General features: G+C 41.5%; 1 protein-coding gene across 5 annotated transcripts in view; it reads left to right on the plus strand.

Moving 5' to 3' along the window:
* Positions 1–19,879, plus strand: part of SSBP2 (single stranded DNA binding protein 2) — a 129,580-nt gene that overhangs the window by 77,412 nt on the left and 32,289 nt on the right. For 2 of the 5 annotated variants that reach the window (XM_068177578.1, XM_068177579.1), the window contains exon 5: positions 14,039–14,128. The exons of the other annotated variants lie outside the window; for them this stretch is intronic. In XM_068177578.1, coding sequence (XP_068033679.1) covers positions 14,039–14,128 — 90 coding nt within the window. The remainder of the gene's footprint in view (positions 1–14,038; positions 14,129–19,879) is intronic. 5 annotated transcript variants of the gene reach the window in all.

Consider the following 19,879-nt stretch of genomic DNA (forward strand, 5'->3'; position numbering starts at 1 on the left):
TTAGGCTTGGTGTGGGAGGCATTCTTTGAATATTCGTATCTTAATTTCAAAGACGTTGCATGCCATCAAGATAAACAGATTTCTGTGCCCAGCACTTTGGGGATCTCCAGGTGAAAGGAAACTTGCTCTTCATATGGATATTAAGTGACAGCGTCAGTGTGATAGGCCAAAAATGAAAAACCTTACTGAATTGCAAATGGATATGAAGCAGTTCTGAATTTTTTTTTTTTTCCCTGCTGGATCAATTCCCTGAACAAAAAGCATGACAGGCTGTGTGAAATGAATGATAATATAAGGGTGTGAGAGTAATTATTGCTTAATTTTTTGGAAGTCCTTTCTTTCCAGGGAGGGAAAAAAACCCTAGAATAAAGTTTTCTTGTTGTCTTTGTCCTCACCTTTAAGAATACTTACATTTTATCTGTATCTAGGGATGCAGAGTGTGTTTTGAGCTGGGGCTGGCAGGCTCAGAGCATCACCTGCAGGCCAGACAAAGGGCTGTGCCAGGGGAATGACAAAGTTTAAAAATTCCCGTGCTACTTAAAAATGCCTTTTTTATCTAGTGGTGATCTTTAGTCCCTTTTGCAGTGTTTGCAACATGTTATCAGAAAAAAAAAAATCAAATCAAAGCAGAGAAATTGAATGTTTTAGTGCCTTCATTTCTAAATGTAACGTTCATTGCCTTCTAAATGAAGGAAAAGGTGGATGTTTAGTAGGGCAGCAATTCGGGAGGTTGTGTGAAGGTTAGATTTTGTTCTTGCTTAGCTGCAAGTGATAAGAAAAATTGTGGGTAAACGTTCTGTGAGTTTACAGTTTGGCCTGGTCTTAGGACAGTGTGCTGGTATCAGGAGCCACAGATGCAGAGGGGCTGTGCCGGGAGAAGCTGGGAGCTGTTGCATGTTTGGCAGGTGATTAATGACAGGCTCTGTGAGGAGTGTGAAAAAAACACCCTCAGACAGATATATTTCTGCTCAAATTTAAGAGAATGTAACATTTTGTATACGGCAAACAATTTTTAAAAAATCCCAGTCTCTTATTGTTAGGGGGCATTTTGGCTCATTACTGTTAATTCCTTGCAGAGCTATCCTGCTTTTCTGTGGAATTAACACGGGCTGAAATTTAACCCTTCACTAACACTTAGTTCCAGGAAGGAAGAGATGTGGAGGGTTTTGTGCATGTGTGTACTTTTTATTTTGCTGTGAGTGATGTATTGTTTTTGTCCAAGGGTTGCGTTGTGAAGGTCTCCAGCTTAGGTAGGGTCCCCATGACAAAACCTGGCTGGTGGTGCTGGCCTCTGCCCGGCTCATCCTCCTGCTTCCTGGAGAATTCCTCTTCAATAATTTAAACTTGTTTTGCTGTTCACAACACTCCGTAGTATGTTCAGAACCGTGGCCAAAGGCTGCTAGTTCTGGCTGGAAATAATAGCTGTGCTTCTTAAATGGGTAAACAAATTAAAAAGAAATATTTTGGGTTCTTTTATTTTCTTTGTTTTCCCCCTGTCTTTTTGCCTTTTAGGTGTTGTACATGGGCATAGCTAACACAGTGTTTGTCCGCAGCGAGGAGCAAAGGAATTTAATCCACACGGGTTAAATCACACATTCCTGTTGCTTTTAAACATGGTTTTGTGTGGTTTCTCTCTAGAAAACAGGATCCTATAATTAAATCCTGAGGCTCCACACGCCCCGTGTCACGGTGGCTTCTTGATACATCTCGATTTCCTCGAAGCACAAAAATCCAAGTGTCTCAGCTTCTGGTGGAAAGCAAACATCCAGTGTCAGACACACTCTGGAGTGTCTCAGTGTGATAAGGAAATGGTCCTGTTTTATCATATAAGCACAATAAAACAACTGTTGTACCATAACACTAGGAAGAGGATGTGTAAAGGTAAAATTATGTCAGTTACGCTTTTAGTTATTTTGTTTTCTACACCGTTAGGTCTTGTCTGATATTAAAACTCTGATTGGCACATAAAATAATTCTGAGCCATAGTTTTGATACAGAAGACGTTACAGAGTACAAGAATCTGGAGAAACTGTGGCAGGAAATCCTTCTGTTCTCATTCGTTTTATATTTTTTGGATGAGGACTGTGCCTGTGGCAGAGACAAGGTACCAGGTGGGACACTTTTATTCCCCATTCGTTTTTGCCAGTAAAACTCAAAAATGTGGTTTGTTTTCCCAGGCTCCCATTAAGTCTTGCCAACTAAGGTAAATCAGAAGAGGTAAAAAATACCGGTGGGTCAAGGAATTGGGAGGAGCCTAAAGAAGGCAAGAAAACAAGATATTTGTTGGCCAGGAAAGAAAAGGGAATGAGAACAGAATAAGTCAAAGCACAAAAGTAGATTTTCCAAGTGCTACAGCAGTCAGTGTTGGGGTGGTCAAAAAAGCTCATGCTGAATAGCTCTAAACTCACTTATTTTGTTTGTCTGGTGCTCCTTTGCTGGGAAGGTTTGCTTTTGTGAAGATTGAAAACAGGTGCAAAACTTCATTCCTCTTTATTTTTTTTAAGTTCAGATGGTCCTCACCTTTTTGCAGAGTTGCCCCTTAAATTATTTACTGTAACTTGAATTGAAAAAAAACAACAACATGCCAAGAATTAACTGAGGTAACTACAGTCCAAAGTACCTAATACAGATGAACTACATAGAAAACGTAATGACACAGGTCTTAATATTGACACAAAAATATTTACATTCAGATCACTGAAGAAGCTGCTGCATCTTTAAAGTAGTGCTGAATGTTAATAACACATCAGGGTCAGTCAGGAAGCTTCCATGAATCTGGTGTTGGGTATTTTGTTTGTTTTTCAGCCTCTGGATATTTCCCAGATTGGGAAATCCCTTAGCCTAAAGAACTCCCAAAGCAAACCGAACAATAAAAGCCCAGATTTGGGGTTTTATGAAACATCCTCTTAAATAAAACTGTTCAGAACAATAAAGCAAAATGAAGAGAGTAAGCCCATGGAAAACACTCCTTACAAGGAGCTGTTTTATCTCCTGGCATGTTCTCCCAGAGGAAGTGATGAAATCGTGGCTGATTTTGGGTGGTTTGAGCGCAGGATGGACGCGGCTCAGGCAGTGAGGTGGTGCCTCAGGGCAGCTGACCTGGTATTCCTGGTCCATCCAGAGGTGGAATTCAGCTTTAATCCCGGAGCTGTTCAGCCCCTGGTTGCTCATGTAGGGCTGTTCTTTATATTAATGTGCTTCTCCTTTATTCAGGAAGTGTCTAATGGCGTTGGGGGGAGGGGAAACTCATTAGCTTCCTTCCTGAGTAATATAATTTTTATTTCCTGTTGTAGCAGCAGCCTCAGCCAAAAGCAACAGTCGAAAAAGTGCGTGGGGGAGGGCTGCCTGTGCAAAACATTCCCATCTCTGGAGTGAAATGCTGGTTACAAGGATTCTGAGACCTGTGGGCAGTTTTAAGCTGCCCTTTGCAGTCAGATTTTGAACTTTCTGCCCTTTCTTCTTTAATTGAGGGGATGGAGGTGACTCAGAACTCCACTAATGGGAGCATTTGCATTTACCTTCCCCATCCTCCCGTCCTCCTGAGACCCCCAAAGGTCACCCCAAAAGCCTCCCAGCTGCAGGTGTTGGTGGGACCTGTTGGGCCTGGCCAGGTTTGGGGTTTTGGGGGTGCCCCAAGTCTCCCTGTAGATACCACACATATTTCTCTTCACGTTCCAACCACGGTACAGCTTAAACTGGAAAACACGGAGCAGCCTTTCCTTGCCTCCTGTAATTTTGTCTTAGCTCTGTGTTGCAGCAAAAACTCATTTTATTTTAAAACCATATTTCCTCCAAAATAACCAATACACTCAAAACTTGAGTGCTTGAGGAGCACCACAGGAATGGGCACTGGTAGAGTCGAGGGTTGTTTGGGATGAGAAGGATTTAACAATTACACTGAGAAAAGTAATAAGACACTGTTTTGGTTTTTTGCTGTTTTTTTTTTTCCCAGTGCTTTATCAAGTATGCTTTTGTCATTGCCGTGCTGAAAGTGCAGGCACTGTCCTGGGGATAAAGAAAGATTTTAAAAATAATTGAAAAGCCTGTACTGGTTCATTCCTGTGGCTGATAACAGTTTGTGATAGTGTTACCTTAGCCTGAGAAGTAAAAAATTCTTTCCCACTTTCATATTGTATATATTTAAACTCAGATATTTGTCACCTTTTTACACGTTGTACTGTGTTTTAGGGTGGTTTTCAGTCTAAAAATTACAAGTGGTTTCATGCAGTCTGCTCTAGCTAGACTTTAACCAATCTGAAGTAGTTGTGCTAAATGTGAATTTTGCTGTGTGTACAATTGCACAAAGTGTGCTGCAAACACAAATTCATACAGGAATAGCAACAAACTGGGGCCACTAAGGCAAAATGTAACCCCAAAAATAACTTTGCACCTTTCTCTTGGATTTTCGGGCTGGAGTGGTAATATTTTAATTATGCAGCAGATGAAATAGACCTGGGTAGGAATGAAATACTCCAGACATTTTAAAGAGGTACCAAGTTGAGTGCATAGAACATAAGATCAGCCTCTGATGTGTATGATCTTGATTCGTAAAATATCCGTGCAAATGGTAATCACAAGGAATGAGAAAAAATGGTGTTTTCTGGAAAACAGACCCTGGAAAGTCCCTTCCATGGAGTGGTACTTGCAGGGAAAATGAAAAGTGTTTTCTGTTCATTTCACACGAAGCTGGAGGCACAAAGGACATCAAGCACACAGGTGAGCAGCTCTAAGGTAATTGCAGGAAAGAAACTTCACCGTCCCAGGAATCTGCAGTCCCTTTCATCAGCGCTTGCAGGCTATTAGGGTAGATGAGGCAGTTAAATGAAGTACTACAATTATCCACTGTTACCTTACACTTAAGTTTTGCCAGCTTTTGTAGGAAGCACTAATATCCCTCCCCTGGGACCCTCTGCCTGCAGAAACCTGCTTATTTGTGTGTGATGGGCTGCAGTCCCCAGAGAGTGAAGAGGCTGAAGTTGTTTTGAGGGACTGGAAGGCTTAGAACTGGAATTGAAGAGGAAGGGGTGGAATGGGGGAGCTTCAGAGTTCTGTGCCTTGGCTGCCATTTAGAGCAACCCTAATAAAAGCCACATTTTCCCCCTCCTGGAAAATGCCTCTGTCGTAGTTTAGTATGGAGTTTTTGACTTCAATTCCCATTTTCTTTTGTTTCCAGCCTGTACATTACATAGTTCTCAATCTGCTGTGTTTTAACCTGAAGCTTAAATTTAATACCAAAGACATTGTGGGCTGGGGGCTGTTCAGGTGGCACATGGGTGACTGCTGCTCTCCTGTAGATAATTCTTTTAAATAACAGAGCTAAACTGGATCTGTCTATCCTTTTCCTTCTGTAAGCCTCTCTGGGTTAGCTGAGGAGGAAGCTAGTTTTTTATATATAGTGAAATATGGATTATTGCAACCGCTAAGTGCTCACATTAATCTCTGGTGTTTTAGGCCATCTTGGACACAGTGCTGAGGTGAAGGTGACCCTGACAGGTCTGCACTCACAGACTCAGTCAGGGACCTTGGGAGAACAGGATTGCTGTTGTTTTGGATCAGTGTAATGTGACCTGATTTATTTATATAAACAAGGGGGTTTATACCTGCTTTGCTTTTAACGGTTCCTTCACTGCAGAATGTGCATTTTTAGTGAAGATACATATACACATAATTCTCATTTAAACCCAGTCTGTTTCTATATGCAATCTGTGCATGTATAAAACTGTTTATGAAGGCAATTTTTCATACCATATTCCTGGGTTTAGCTGATCTTTTTTTTTTTTTTTTTCTTTTTTTTTTTTAATGAAGTGCAATGAAGAATTACATGGTGAAGCAGAAGTTTCAGCAATCATTCTTGCATCAGCTGAATTTTGAATCTTGTTCCTTGTATAGCATAATGTATTTTAAAATACACTGTCAGTTGCTGTTTTCTGTGTGGGTGACCCAGTAGTCCATGGACCAGCCAGGTGGAAGAGTTGTGCATGGATCGCCATCCCTTCATTGTCTGTGTGGGCACCACCTAAAAACCCCAATAATAATAAAATAAGCAGAAGAATAAGTTTAAAAGGTGTGTTTAAGAGCTGTAGGAGGTAGTTAACCCTGAAAGATTCAAGCTCTCATTATCACTGCTATGGATTTTCACACCACAGGGTGTAAAATAATTGGTTCCCCGAGGAGGAGCCACCTGAGACAGGTTCACCTGCTCTGCTGTGTGACTTGGGGACCAGCGAGTTTGGTCATGTTTGGAGCCAGGGCTTTTCCTGGTAGGGCTGTTTCTTCTTGCCCCAACCCTCACCAGCCCTGGGGTGCATGCTGGGCACTCACAGGCTTGGTTTTCTTGGATCAAATTCCCAAAGAAAGGGAATTAAATTTTGTTTGTTTGGCTTTTCCAAAAAGACATCCAAAAAACGTGTCCTTGGAGGACTGAGCCCTGCTCTGCCTCTGCTGTCTGTGGAGGAGGGATGGATGGATGGATGGATGGATGGATGGATGGATGGATGGATGGATGGAAATTCCTTGAATTCTGGTAACCCCTTGGGCAGTCTGGGGTGCTTCTGTTGCTCATTGACTCCTCCCTATAACTCCTTTATAGCAAATAATCACCAGCAGGAAAATGTGAGGTCTTCATAAGCACAGTGCCTAATTCTGGTTTAGCACTTAGAGGTGTTAACTCTCTGCTCAACAAGTTACATTTATCCAAAGATAGATATTCAGGCAACATGAGAAAAATGAGATACTTTAGAGGCTAGCTTTCCATGAGTTTTAAATTTGTCCTATTTTTCTTCAAATGAACATGTACTTTTTAGGGAATTAAGTATTTATTCATCAGCACCTGCACACACAAGAAATACCACTGGTTTCAAAGCAATGAAATTCAGTCTAGAGACTCTAAAGTGTGTATTGTGTTATGTGTTAAGTACCACTAATTCCACTGATAATGGAGGTAATGTTCAAATAAAACCCCCAAATGGATGCTGCAGTAAGTTCTGTCCATAAAAATGGGCTGTCAGAATTACAGTGTTCTGAAGTCAGATGCTTTCACATTTTAGGACAGAGGAATAACTTGCAGAGCACACTCTTGGAAAGCAGAGATGTATCCATGGCTGGTATCTTAGTAAATGGTTATTAAAGAGGAATTTCATGACATGGAGGTCCAGACAAGAACATGCGAATTAACAATTTTTCAGGCTCTGGAGAGGCAGAAAAGCATTTTCATCATGAAGTAAATTCTGCAGGTCAGGTCCCTCTGAAGTAAAATTTATCTCTTTGTGCATATGAGTTTTCCAGTCAGCTACATATGGAGACAAAAATCCATTTTGAATTGTGAGGGAATTTCTGAGGGGGTTTTGGTGTATTTTCATTTCTGAAGTTGTACAGATATTGCCAGCATTGCTGAATCACTCCCAGGCGACCTGAGGATAACCCCAAACCAGGCTACTTTGCATTTCATAATCAAATTTTAGTCTTTCAGCTCACAGCATATTTGTTCATTTGTTTCATAACTTGGAAAGGACAGAGAGATACAGAAAAACTTTCATCTTAATAATCACTATATTCCTAAAATGGAAAAGCACTTGACTCGTGTGGAGTGCTGGGCCATAAGAACTGGGATACAATACTCTGGCAATCTTAAAATCTTTGGAAAATAAAGTGGGTTTAACAATTAGATTAATTAAATGATTAAAAGACACTGTGCCAACCACTTAATTGCTAGGGGAAGTCGGGGTATGAGATAGTCTTGTCATACTAGTCCAATTAGCACAATTGTACCAACCATGAATTATCTGTAGAGCATGGAAAAAAATGGAAGCATGTGTTGGGGAAGAAGGAGGAAAGGATGAGCAGCGATCATCCTCTTTGTGCAGCGCGGTGTGTCTTGAGCACAGGGAATATCTGGAATTTAAAAATCCAGCTGGAGACAGCCTGTGTGGAGGCTGTAGCGTTCCCTGCGTGAGGAGGAGCATGTTCCTGGGGCAGGCAGGGGTCAGACCCTGGTCTGCAGTGGCCCTTGCTGTGATCCTGGAGGGAAGCAGGAGGAGAGCAGCGCGGGAGCGTGCGGAGGATTCTGCGGCTGCCGAGCGAAGCTGCCTCGGTCTCCAGGGAGTCTGGAGGAGGGGTGTAAGTGTCACTTCTGGAAAAGAAGTAATTTTGTTGAAATATCACTGCAACTCGGCTCCAGGCTTCAACAGCAGCAGCGTTTTGTGTCCTCAAGTGGCTTTTGTTGTCAGCAGCGTGGTGGTTCCTGCTGGGGCTGATGGAGCTGCTGCAGCTCGGGAGGGTCCTGGGCTGGGAGCCTCGTCCTGCACACAGACACACCTGGCTGGGCAGCACAGGCCTGGGAATCCACCTCAGCCTCACAGAAAACGGGCTGAAAGCATTGTTTGAAGTATTATTTCTGAATCTTCATGAAGAACTTCACTGGAACGGGCTGCCCAGGGAGGTGTGGAGTCGCCGTCCCTGGAGGGGTTTGAGAAAAGCCTGGGTGTAGGTCATAGCTGGGACTTGATGATCTCAAAGGTCTTTTCCAACCTGGCTCATTCTGTGATTCTGTGAATCTCCAGCTGGGGAAAGCTGGGTATTCTGCTTTTCAGTACAGGTCTGTTTTGGAAAAAAAAAATGGCCCAGAAGAATGGGCAACAGCTCAAAAGAATGTCATAGGTTTATTTCCATATCTACAACACAAATTACTCTTGCACCTTTTTGTCAGTGCACTGATACCTATTCATAGTACTGATTATATTAACTTCCGGCCAATAATGAAGGTTTCTTTTAAATAACTTTTCTTTATACCCATAATTTTGAGAAAACCTTGTCTGGAAGTTATGTTCTAAATAATCCAAGAAGCAGCAGCTGAAAGACAGGATGGAAATGCTGTCTTTTAACAGGAATTTGAAGTCCTTTTATTCACTGATAACAAAGCATTCCTCAAAATTAATTTATATTCCAACCCAGTAGCCAGTTTTTAGCACTATAATGAAATTTTTCTGTCTTAGCTAAGCAGGATGAAATCCCCAGACTGGGCACTGGGATACAAACTGTGATCCCACTTCAGACATTTGCTGGAGTGACATGGCTTTGGGGCTAGAATTATTTCATGGGGAAGAAGGATGGGTGAAGTCTCAGAGGACCCCTTTATTGTTAGCATCATTATCAGCAGATCTGCTCTCCCCTAACTGACCACATCTGCTGGTGCAACCCTTTTTGTGTTTCCAAGAAAAGGATTAAATGTGATTTTTTTTTTTCATCTGCATTGATGGCATCATTATTTTTATTATTCTTTATTGCCCATAAATAAGATGGAATGAAGAGAAATAAAATACCAGAGTCCAGATGAAACCACAGGGAGCTGGGATTGGAGGAAAACTGAGAAGTTGTAAGGAATGACCTTCCACAATTACAGTTCTCAGACTTGTGCGGTCATGTGAATGCCTCCCTGTTACACAACAGAAATTAAGCAGTTTAGACAAATATATATCAGTGGAGCTAGGCCAGGGTTTAATTAGGTCTCATGATCCAGATCTTTAAAATTACCTGCCTCTTTCTGTGTGATGAGTCCACCTTTTTTGGGCATGACCTTCCAATCTGTGTTGAGTAAACCAAGGCTGCTCAGTCTGGGAGTTTTGGCTTCTTGGTGTACAGCCACATGTTCAAAGGCTTTGTAAAAGGCACGGAGATTTATTTAAAGTATTGGGAGTTTTTTAAATTTTATTTTTAGTGTTTTGTTCAGAGCGGTGAGTAGTTTTATGTTCCATCTTGGAGAAAACAAGGAGGTTGCTAGTGGTTAATCAATGTAGTTCCGTTAATACTTCTTTAATTTGCGATGGGTACAAAATGGGAAGGTCTGTTACGGGAACTGATGTCGTAGAAAGACCTTGTAAGTTACAAGTTGAAGTGTTTACAAAAGGAAATTCGGTATTTTTTTATGGTACTGGCTGCAGTATGCCTGGCACTTCAAAGCTATCAATGACCAGAAATTAAACATGTGGTAAATATGACTGGAAATAGTAATCATCCATCATTTGTCTTTCCAGAAAAGAAAAACAACTTACAGCTACATTTAAATTCCTTACTTCCCATAATTTCCTAAGTTAATGTACCAGATATTTATCCCCTGGCCCCAGAAAAGAACAAAAAAAGAAGCAGCAGTTGTTTAAGTTTTCTGCTTTTCCTTCTGACTGTGGTGCTCTCACCAGCATTTCAGACGTGGTTGTGGTTTCCTGCAGTGTCCTTCACATGCCACATTTGCTGTTAAATTTGTTTCATTAACCCAATACCAGTGTATATAAAAATACCCTGAGATGTTGATCCTTTTTGCTCTAGCTCAGCTGATTGTGTCTGTACCATCCATGGCAGAATATCATTGTCTGGAGAAGCCATGCTTTGGTTGCTTGTATGAATATATGAAAATATTGTATTCCTAAATGATAAGAGTAGGTTTAGGGCTGATGTGGAGGAGAGTGAGGTGATGAGGGAATTTGGTGTCTAACACTTTTATTTGTAGGGTCCAACTCCTCCCCTCCATCATCCAGTAGATTACATCATTTCCCATCAGTGAGACTTCTTAAAAACATGTGGTAAACTTTGGATAAAAATAAGGAAGTTTTAGTGTAAGCAAAATGCCTGAAGTTGAATGACTTGGTAAAGGAAGGAGCCAGGTGAGGATTTTTATAAAGTCAAGTAATTTCTTTGTAGCATTTTTTGGTTTCAAGTTAAATTCTTTGTAAGCTTCCCTCATTAGCCACTTCTTGGGTTGGCCTCAAAAAATGAGCATTGCAGGTTTGTCTCTGGATTTTTTTACTTCAGATACTGTACTAGTAAAATAGCTAAATGATTTTTCTTTACTTTTTATTTACTTTGGGATTTCTTTATTATAAAATCCGTCCTAAACCATAGCTAGTTTTATTAGTTACTACAGTAATCTATTTTTGCATTGCCAAGAGTAGTTTGGGTAGAGAAGGAATGACCATAATAACTTCCACTCAAGTACACAGTTTTAATTAATAATTGTAAATTATTATAAATTCATTAGTATAAATTCATTATTTTAGCTACAAAAGCAAATACAGATTTCCATTTTTAAGGAGGTAAGCTACTGTACAAGGAGTTTATACCATCTAAATTTTCTGATTTCATCTTTTTATGAAAAGCAGGGAAAGCAATTTGCAAATATTTAAAATGTCAAACTAATGGAAGTATAAATGATGAACAACTTGTAAGGCATGCAAAAGGAGGCCATGGTTTGCTATGGGACTGTGGAAAAAGAATGAATAATTCATCAGGATAGAATAAATAAGAATATTTTCATGCAGCAGTTGCAGGTTTGTTTATTGATCTACCTGGTAGAAGTTCTTAAAACATTCATTACTTAGCACAAGCTAGAAAATGTAATTTACCCAAAACACTGAAAATACTTTATTCCTGGCTTTGGGACTTCATTGCCCATCAGGGAAGAAAATCCCAAACAAACATGAAAACAGAAAAAAAAACCCCTAGTGCATTGCGTAATGAGGGGTAGAAATGGAGGTTTCTGTAACACCTGAGAGTGTAACTACAGAATTCTTAGGGTTATGGAATGGCACTGCAGCTGTCGGCAGCACTGCCCTGCTGCTGTGGCCACACAGACCCCGAGTCCTCCCTCCCTCCTCTCACAGGGGAGGGCAGGGGGTTTGCACAGGTGGTGTGCCCTGGAAATCCACTAAATCCACTAAAAAGCCACTAAAAATCAAACCCAGCGCATCGAGTCCCTCCCTGCCAGTTCCTGGTGATTCACCAGGAATGGGGCTGGGTTCCTCTGGTATCAGAGCCAGGGGAGATGTATAAACAGGGGAAAAACCCCACCTCTGTGAGACAATTATGAAAATGTTATTTTTAGGTATATTTCTTACAAAGCCTTTTTAGGCCAGCAAATGGCTAACAGTTATAACTTTAATCCTGTTCTCCCTTCATTCTGGAATAGTCATTTATCCCCCATCCCCTCTATTTTTTAACTAAATTTGCTGGGGTTTTCTTAAAGAGTAATTTTTAAAGCGGGAAAGAGCATGAACTCTCAGCAGCAGGGTGCTGTATCCCTGTGGGAGCTCTTCACCCCAAGGGGCTGTTCCCTCCCCTGTGACACATCCCATGGCCAGTGATGTGGCCCAGCCCAGGGCACTGGATGACGGTGCTGTAATAAAGCCCAGCATTCCCCTTTAATGGGCTGCTCCTCCTTGGTCAGCCTCTGCAGCTCAGGCTCTTTGGGGCATTTGGAGATGCTCAGGCTTTTAACATCATTGATTTTCTCCATCAGGAGTGCTGCTGTTGTCATCCTTCATCCAGAAAACCTGTACTTGTATTAGTGCATCCAACATGCTCCACTCAGACTGTGCCTGTCATGGGTTTATTGCACACTGATGCTTGAAGAGCTCATATTTCCTTAAGAAAACCCCAAAACAACAACATACCAACAGCTTTTTTTTTTCCTGTTTTCCCTTGGAAATGGAGATGATACGAAAATAATTATTTGATATGAGTGGCAGTGGCTGGCAGAGCACCACCTTTTTTTGGCCACAGCTTCCCTGGCTGCTCTGGCTGCTTTGTGGTAGCCTCTCCCTGCATGATTTCTGGGTATCATTACAAAGTTTTTGCTGCATCCAACTCACCTGGCTGGCTTTCCCTGTCAGCAGCAATTCTACAGTGTTTTAGCACTGATCCTTGCATAGATAATACCCTTTATTAGAGGATTTTTTCGTGAATAAAAGCCTTGCACTCGTTTTGAAAGCCAGCATCTTTTGCAGACTTTATATTTCAGTGATACATTCCAGACTTTTCCAAAGAACATTGAGCTTGGATGCTAAAAATGTTACTGCTAGTTGTTCAGAACTTTAATTCTAAAACAGCTTAAGCCACGAAGAAATCTGTGGTGATTAACTGAATGTTTCCTTTCTGCTCGGTTGAAAAAGGTCATCCCTCCTTTTGTGCCAGTTTTCAGATCTTTCCAACATTATTCTTTCCTTTCCTAGGTATTGTGCCAAACACCTGGAAATGCAATTTCCAGATCTGCATCTTTAGGGTATCGAGTGTGAGTGCAGAATAAATAGAGTGATAATTCAATATCTGTGTGTTTTGCAGGGCAGGCTTTGGCAGGTCATTAGGTCCCAGTGGCTCTGGGAGCATTCTGTGCGCTCCAGTACTGTCACACAGGATTTTGAGCATTTATAGGTGATTCAGCCTCATGCTGTACAGAAACACATTGTAGAAAGGAAGAATTCTAGAAATTAAAAGTAATTGAGGTTCCAACACATGGCAACAGAAGCAGTTTGGCTTCTCTTTTCTGTGACAATCTCCTGCATGTAAATTGCCAGGAGCAATATTCTTTATTCGCTTATTCCAGCTGAAGGATTTGCAAAGGTAACTAATTTCATCCTCTGATTCACTCCTTAGAAATCCCTTTTTTCTTTTCCCTTCCAAAAACGTAACCTGAATTCTTCTAATTTGTCATGGTGGTTATTTTTGGGGTTGGTAAGATCTTGAGCATTACCAGCAGAATCATGTGCGTCCCTTCTTATACTGTTTATAACAGAGCTCTGTTTTGAAGCTTGTTGTTGTTCTGGAAAAAATATTACAGGCTGCTGAAATTATCTTTAAAGTGCTTAGAAATTGCTGATAAAATGCATAAATTACTTTCTTTATGCTCTGTGTATATCCTTGTGCATGTGTGAGACTGTTCATACACATAAGGCAAGAAGTGTGCAAGTTACATTCACATTGGTGCATGTAGAGACACTCAGATACAGCATTTCCTAAATTCAGTCAGGCTTTGTCTGATTGGCCTGTGCAATCTCCGGCACCCTTCCCCTCAACACACATTTGTTATTTCAACAAATCATGGTACTTATATAGACAAAAGGCTAAACAATTTTAATTTACCTTCAGATGAAACAATGGCATAATGACATATCCAGAGAATTACTTTCTGCACTTTGGTCAGGTTTGGGGTTTTTCTGGGGGGGTTTAATGCCTACCATGCAATGACAAAGGTTTATTCTCCCTTTGTTCTTTTCAGAGTGCTGCAGCAGCTCCCAGCCCAGTGCTAGGAAACATTCCCCCAGGAGATGGCATGCCAGTAGGTCCAGTACCACCGGGGTTTTTTCAGGTATTCAGAAAAAAAAATTATGATTACAGGAATTTTAGGATAGAAAATCCTCTGTAATGCTGTTTGCAAGTCTGTAGAAAAGGTCCTGTTCTGAACTATGTCTCACTGTTGTGGTGCAATATTTGAGAGTTTATTTTTAAACAGAAGTGGACAGGTGGGAAGGAAGGGACCTGACTGATGAGTGTTTAATTTATGAAGTAGTACAGCACAGAACAAGAAATGGTGCCAGGTTTTTAGCAGAGATCAAAAAATGCTTGAGTACAATATTAAAATAATTTCTTATTATAATATACATAACATTCCATGGAGATTTTAAAGTCAGAACGTTGTTGGTTGTGTTCAGCTCTGTGCTAAAGCCACGGGCCAGATTCCTGAGCTTCTGTGGGAATTCTGCCTGGGCAATGCAGAATGTCCCACTGAGCACTGCCCTGCACCTTGAAGACCTCAACCCCAGTGCCCAAAGAAGTTAAGTCAGGGATTTAGACCATGTGCTGCTTCTGTTCAGGTTTATCCTGCGTGGAGCTGAGCACCCTTGTAGCACTTTGGGCAGTAACAGCACAGGATATGCTGGTGGAAGAAATGACATTTTCAACGTGGTGTTTGTGACCTGAGCCTGCAATGCTCCCAGGCTGGGCTTACATCTCCTCCTCACCAAAACTCAGTTGTTTTCCTCCACACTGGCAAAACTGAGGCTTGATTTGTAATACATGAATGATAAGACACTTGGAAGTGAAGTGGAAAATATCTGGCTGCTGCCAGTCACAAAATTCTCGGGAGCTGGCAGAACTCATTAATTAATTTATTTCTGCTTTTAGTGCTTTGAGCAGCTGGTTAGGTATACTCTTTTGCACATAATTTTTGTCTTAATTTTTAGATTATATCAATATTTTACTTTTTTTTTATTTTAAACTTCAGCCTCCCACTTCAGTTGTGATGTCAGAGGAATTAACTTTTTTGTTATTGTCTATGATGACTACTAAGGTGGGGAAGGGGCACAGATAGGATAAGTGTGTGAAGAAGCACAGAGGAGAGAGTAACTATTTTAAAGGTTTTGCAGGAGGAGGGCGTGGGAGTTTTGTTTTTAGAAGTGTGAATAGACTTCTAGCCACTCCAGATTTTTGAAGATGTTAAGAAAGGCAATCTTGTAGAAAGTTGAGTGCTGGTAGAATCTCATTGTATGCCAGTATCTGAGTCTGGCCAGTCTTGAGTCTGACTTGGAGCCACAACATCATCCTCCTCTTTTTACGAGGCCTGAGAGTGAAAAGAAACATTTTCCAAGACAATATTAATACTTGCTGTAGCTGTGTGCTTAAGAGTACGTGTAAGTTTGCAAATCAGGTGTGGTAGTGGGTGCATTGATGTGTTCAGGAGCAGTCCCAGCAAGGGGAGCTAAGCCAAAATCCAGAGGGTTCCATCCCAGTGGGAGCCTGAGGGGTGTGAGGCTGTGAGTGCAGAGAGCCCTGCTGCTGCCATGGGTGTTGTCAGGCAGCACTGGGTGCCAGGCTCTGAAACCTTCATCAGAGCTCAGCCTCGCCAAGGTCAGCGTGCCCCAGGATGAGGAAATGTGCTGGCAGACAGAGCCTGCATGTGTGAAACTTGGAAATGGAGGGGCATCACCTGCTGCTGTGAAACGCAGGTGAAATCACAGGCAAGAAACGGGAGCTCACGGTGAAAACCTCCTCCTTCCTTCGTGGGTGCTGCTGTTCTGGTAGGCTGTTTCTCCATCCTCTCCTGCAATTCCTTGTGGCAAGCACATTTCTCTCTCTCTCAGGATTTTTATAAAGGTGCACAGAGAGAAGTGAAAGAGAAAACAATTTCTATTTCTGCTCCTTGTTTTTCTCTTGTGGAATGTGTTTGGAGATTGTTTACCTAGAGCGAATGCCTGGTTGGATCACGGTGGATTGTTTGGGCCTGATGGCCAATCAGATCCACCTGTGTCTGGACTCTGGAGAACAGGGTCACGAGTTGTGAGGGAGTTGGATATGATGGTTAGAGAGAGTAGCATGTAGTTTTTAGTATCCTCTTTTATATAGTATATTAATGTATCATAGCATAATTATAATAAAGAAATCATTCAGCCTTCTGAACTAAGTCAGACATCATCATTCTTCCCATTGGGTTCGCCGACATCTACAACAATTCCTCTGATCCCAGAGTAAAACAAACCACAGAGAACAGGCTCATCTGTCTTGGTCTGAGAGCTGGCAACCCTCCTTCTGTAGAGCTGAGACCTGCCCCTCACTCCCGGATTATGACAGCAAACAATTTGTTCTCCAGAGTCAGTCCACATGGGCAGAGCAGGAGAGAGGTGCTTGTGTCTATATTTAGTGCACTGAGACTTTGCTCCACAAAAGCCTCGTAACATTTTAATTCCTTTAGCCTGAAATTTATCTGGAAGGTCACCCTGGAATGTTAAGGTGCCTGTTGTTGGTTTCAGGAGTTGTTTGGGTTGGGCTGAGCTGAAGCTGCTGACAGCCAGCACCTGCCAGCTTTGTTTGCAGAACTCAGGGGTCACAGATGATGTAATTTCTTCCCTCTTGCACTCGTGTTTTGGGTGGGCACTGAGCACTCACAGGGATGTGAGCAAGGTGGGATCATTGCTGCTGCAGTGAGCTCTTATCAGAGCAGGGGAGTGTCACAGTCCAGGGAGGGAAATGTGCTGGGAGTGAAGAAACAGCAACAGGCGTCAGTTTTGGTTGGCCCTGCTGATCTCTAACATGATTTTTGAGACACTTATTTTTTTATAGAAGAAAAGGAATATATTTTATTTTTAAAAAACAACGCAGTCTGCTAGTGTAGCATGTGGAGGTGGAGAAGTAAAGGAGAATTGTTTCTCAGACAGTATGTGGTAAAACTCTGCTCTTTGAAAGATGAGATTTTCTCTTGAAGGTGGACCATTAGCACTGATGTTAATTAGCAACCTGTGGCACTTCATGTCTGGACCACAGAGGTAGAGGTTCTGCAGCCAGCAGCTGAATTAGTCTTGTATCCCTCTGTAGCTGTACTTTAATACTTCAGTTCAGGTGAGGGGTGGTGGTCACTGCAGTGCTGACTGTCCAGAAAAAATGGCACAGTGCGGGGAAGGTGGTGGGGTTGTACACAGCTATTGTCATCAAATAAATGAGGTTTTGGGGTTTTGTTTGTTTGTTTGTGGGTTTTTTAATTTTTAAGAGAAATTGTTTGCAGTGTCAAAAGCGAAATTTGAAAAGTCAGTGTTTATGTGGAGTTAGCATGTTGCCTCAGTTTCCAACTGATGTGTTTGTGTTTGAATGTAAGTTCATAGACACATACCTTTTGTCTTCAACTTCTCTCAGTCTGAGCAGCAGTGGGACTCTAGATGTAACTCTGTGAAACAGAACCTGAACCTGCTCTTGGTTCATTAGCAGCAGCAATTGAATGTGTGGGGCACAAGAGTTCTGCCACACAGGGCTCTTGAACTCCAAATAGTATAACCCAAACAGCTGCTTTGGGCAACAGAAGTCATGAAATCATACTAGAGTGCATAGAGGTGAGATGAACCTATTTATACATGTCTGAAATGCCCAACCAGCCCCAGCCTGAGTCTGGAAGTACCTCATCCTTCTCCAGCTTTCCCATCTGTAACATCCTGGACGTGGAGCTAAGGTGTGAGGAAGGCACTTAGCTGCTGTGATAATAAAATGAAGTCATTTGGGACTTTTTCTGAGTCATTTTTAGACATTTTTAGCCCACGTCATTTGTTAGTTTCTTCATATGGCCAGTCATGGATATCAGCATGACCTGCTCTTTGTCCCTGGTTCTGGAGCCCTCTCTGACCCTGACATAGTAACTGAGCAACTCAAAGACTGAGTAAGATCATAATAAATAATTACCTTTGGGTCTAATGTTAGTGGATGTATATAATGTCAACAGCCACAGCTCTACGCAAGGCTCTTACAAACTCATTTACAGTGAGTTAAATCTTCCTCTTGTGATCAAAGGTTCAGGTCATAGAATTCAGAGACTTTCTGGTTTCCACATCCAGTCTTGCAGGTGCAACTGCTGCTCTTCAGGTACTGAGGACCATTTCCATTCTGCTCTTCACTGATATTTTAAGGCAGCTAAACAATTTGAGAGATGCTACATTTGTGTTTTTGCAGACCAATTATTTGTTCCTTGTCGACAGTGTTGGTGTTAGTAAGCAAATGAGTAGAGGCCAGAGGGAAGTTCGGGAGTGTGTGTTCACTGAGGTGTTTGAAGTTTTTAAGCAGAAGGTAAACTATTGATTTCACGGATTTTATTTGCCTTTTAGTTAAATTTCCAGTTTTAGCACTCCGAAATGCATGTTTAAAACGGGGCAGTGTGGAACGGTTTGGAAGGTACCTTACGGCCACTGGTGTTCCAAACCCAGCTGTGGGCAGGGCCACCTTGCACTGGTTCTCCAAGTTACTGCCACCCAGCACTGCCCAGAGTCTGCCCCTGGCTGCTGCCTCTGCACTGCAAGCAGGAGAAACACATAAATGTGTGTTCAGTTAAACCCCAGCTGTCCTCTGCTCCTCCATTCCCTGGCTGTCCAAAGGTTTGGCCATGGGGGGAGTGTGAGTGGCTTCAGAGGCACTCGCCTGAGAGACCCTGCTGGGAGTTGTAGGGGAAGCAGGTTGTTCTACCACTGGCAGTTCATTTGTTTAATTTGGTAATTCTGTTAAAAGTCAAATTCTAACACTTGTCTGTACCTTTTCACACATAAGTGAAGCGCCCTTTCTTTTAAACACATTACTTTTTTCAGCACATTTGTTAAAATCTCTTCCAGTTCAACTTACCACTAAACATTATTTCCTTGGTGACTATGTTTTCTAAAGGGCTTTTCAAGTGGTTGGCTTCGTTCACCAACTTCAGATCACCAGATAAACTTGGAATGGCATGGGAGAGAAGTGTCGACACCATGTTTGAAATACAAATGTTACATATTCCTCTTATATAAAGGAAAAAAAAAAAAAAACCAAAAAAAAAAAAAACACAAACCAAAAAAAAACCAGCCCAAACCCAGCCCTGCAAAGTAATGTGAGCCTGTCTTGCCATCTAGTGGCTGCTGCTTGGGCTTGTTTTACCTCAATCCATATTATTCTCAAGTATTATTTTTAGCCTTGTTTGCCATAGTAGAGCTGACCTAATGCTTCAGGAGGGCATTGTTACAGTAAAGCACATGAGCAAAAAGGACTTTATTTTCCTGCCTAGCATTACTATTTGAGTTCTAAATATAAATCTCATGTAGTAAAGTTAGGCAGGAAAATAAATACATACATATATATATATATAAAAAATGTATATACATATAAAAATTTCTACTGGTTATATATGAATATATAACAAATATATACCTACCATATGTAAACAACTATAAATCAAAGTTTAGCACTTCGTTAAGTGAGAACAGGCAAAGCCAGCAAATTAAAAAGTAGTAACATGCATCTCCTGCATTTGGAAACAGAAATGGTGAACTACTTACACATGAAAAGAACATGGATTTGTAAGGTGCAGTGTAAGGCTGTAAAATATCTCTGTAATGTAGTATATTAGTTCATAGTTAGTATTGACTGTATTTACAGTAAAGCCATGGCATGACACATTGTTAAAAAAGAGTTTGTGTGCCAGACCCTATAAATGCCAGCATTTGTTTAAAGCAGGTAAAGGAAGCAAGACGAGGAGGGAGGAATCCCCCAGCACCCTTTTAAAGCCATTTTGGAGTGAATTGTCCACTGGGGGTTGTTATTTGTGCAGGCAAGGAGGAATCCC

This window comes from Anomalospiza imberbis, chromosome Z, assembly GCF_031753505.1.
Source record: "Anomalospiza imberbis isolate Cuckoo-Finch-1a 21T00152 chromosome Z, ASM3175350v1, whole genome shotgun sequence".
Classification (NCBI taxonomy): domain Eukaryota; kingdom Metazoa; phylum Chordata; class Aves; order Passeriformes; family Viduidae; genus Anomalospiza; species Anomalospiza imberbis.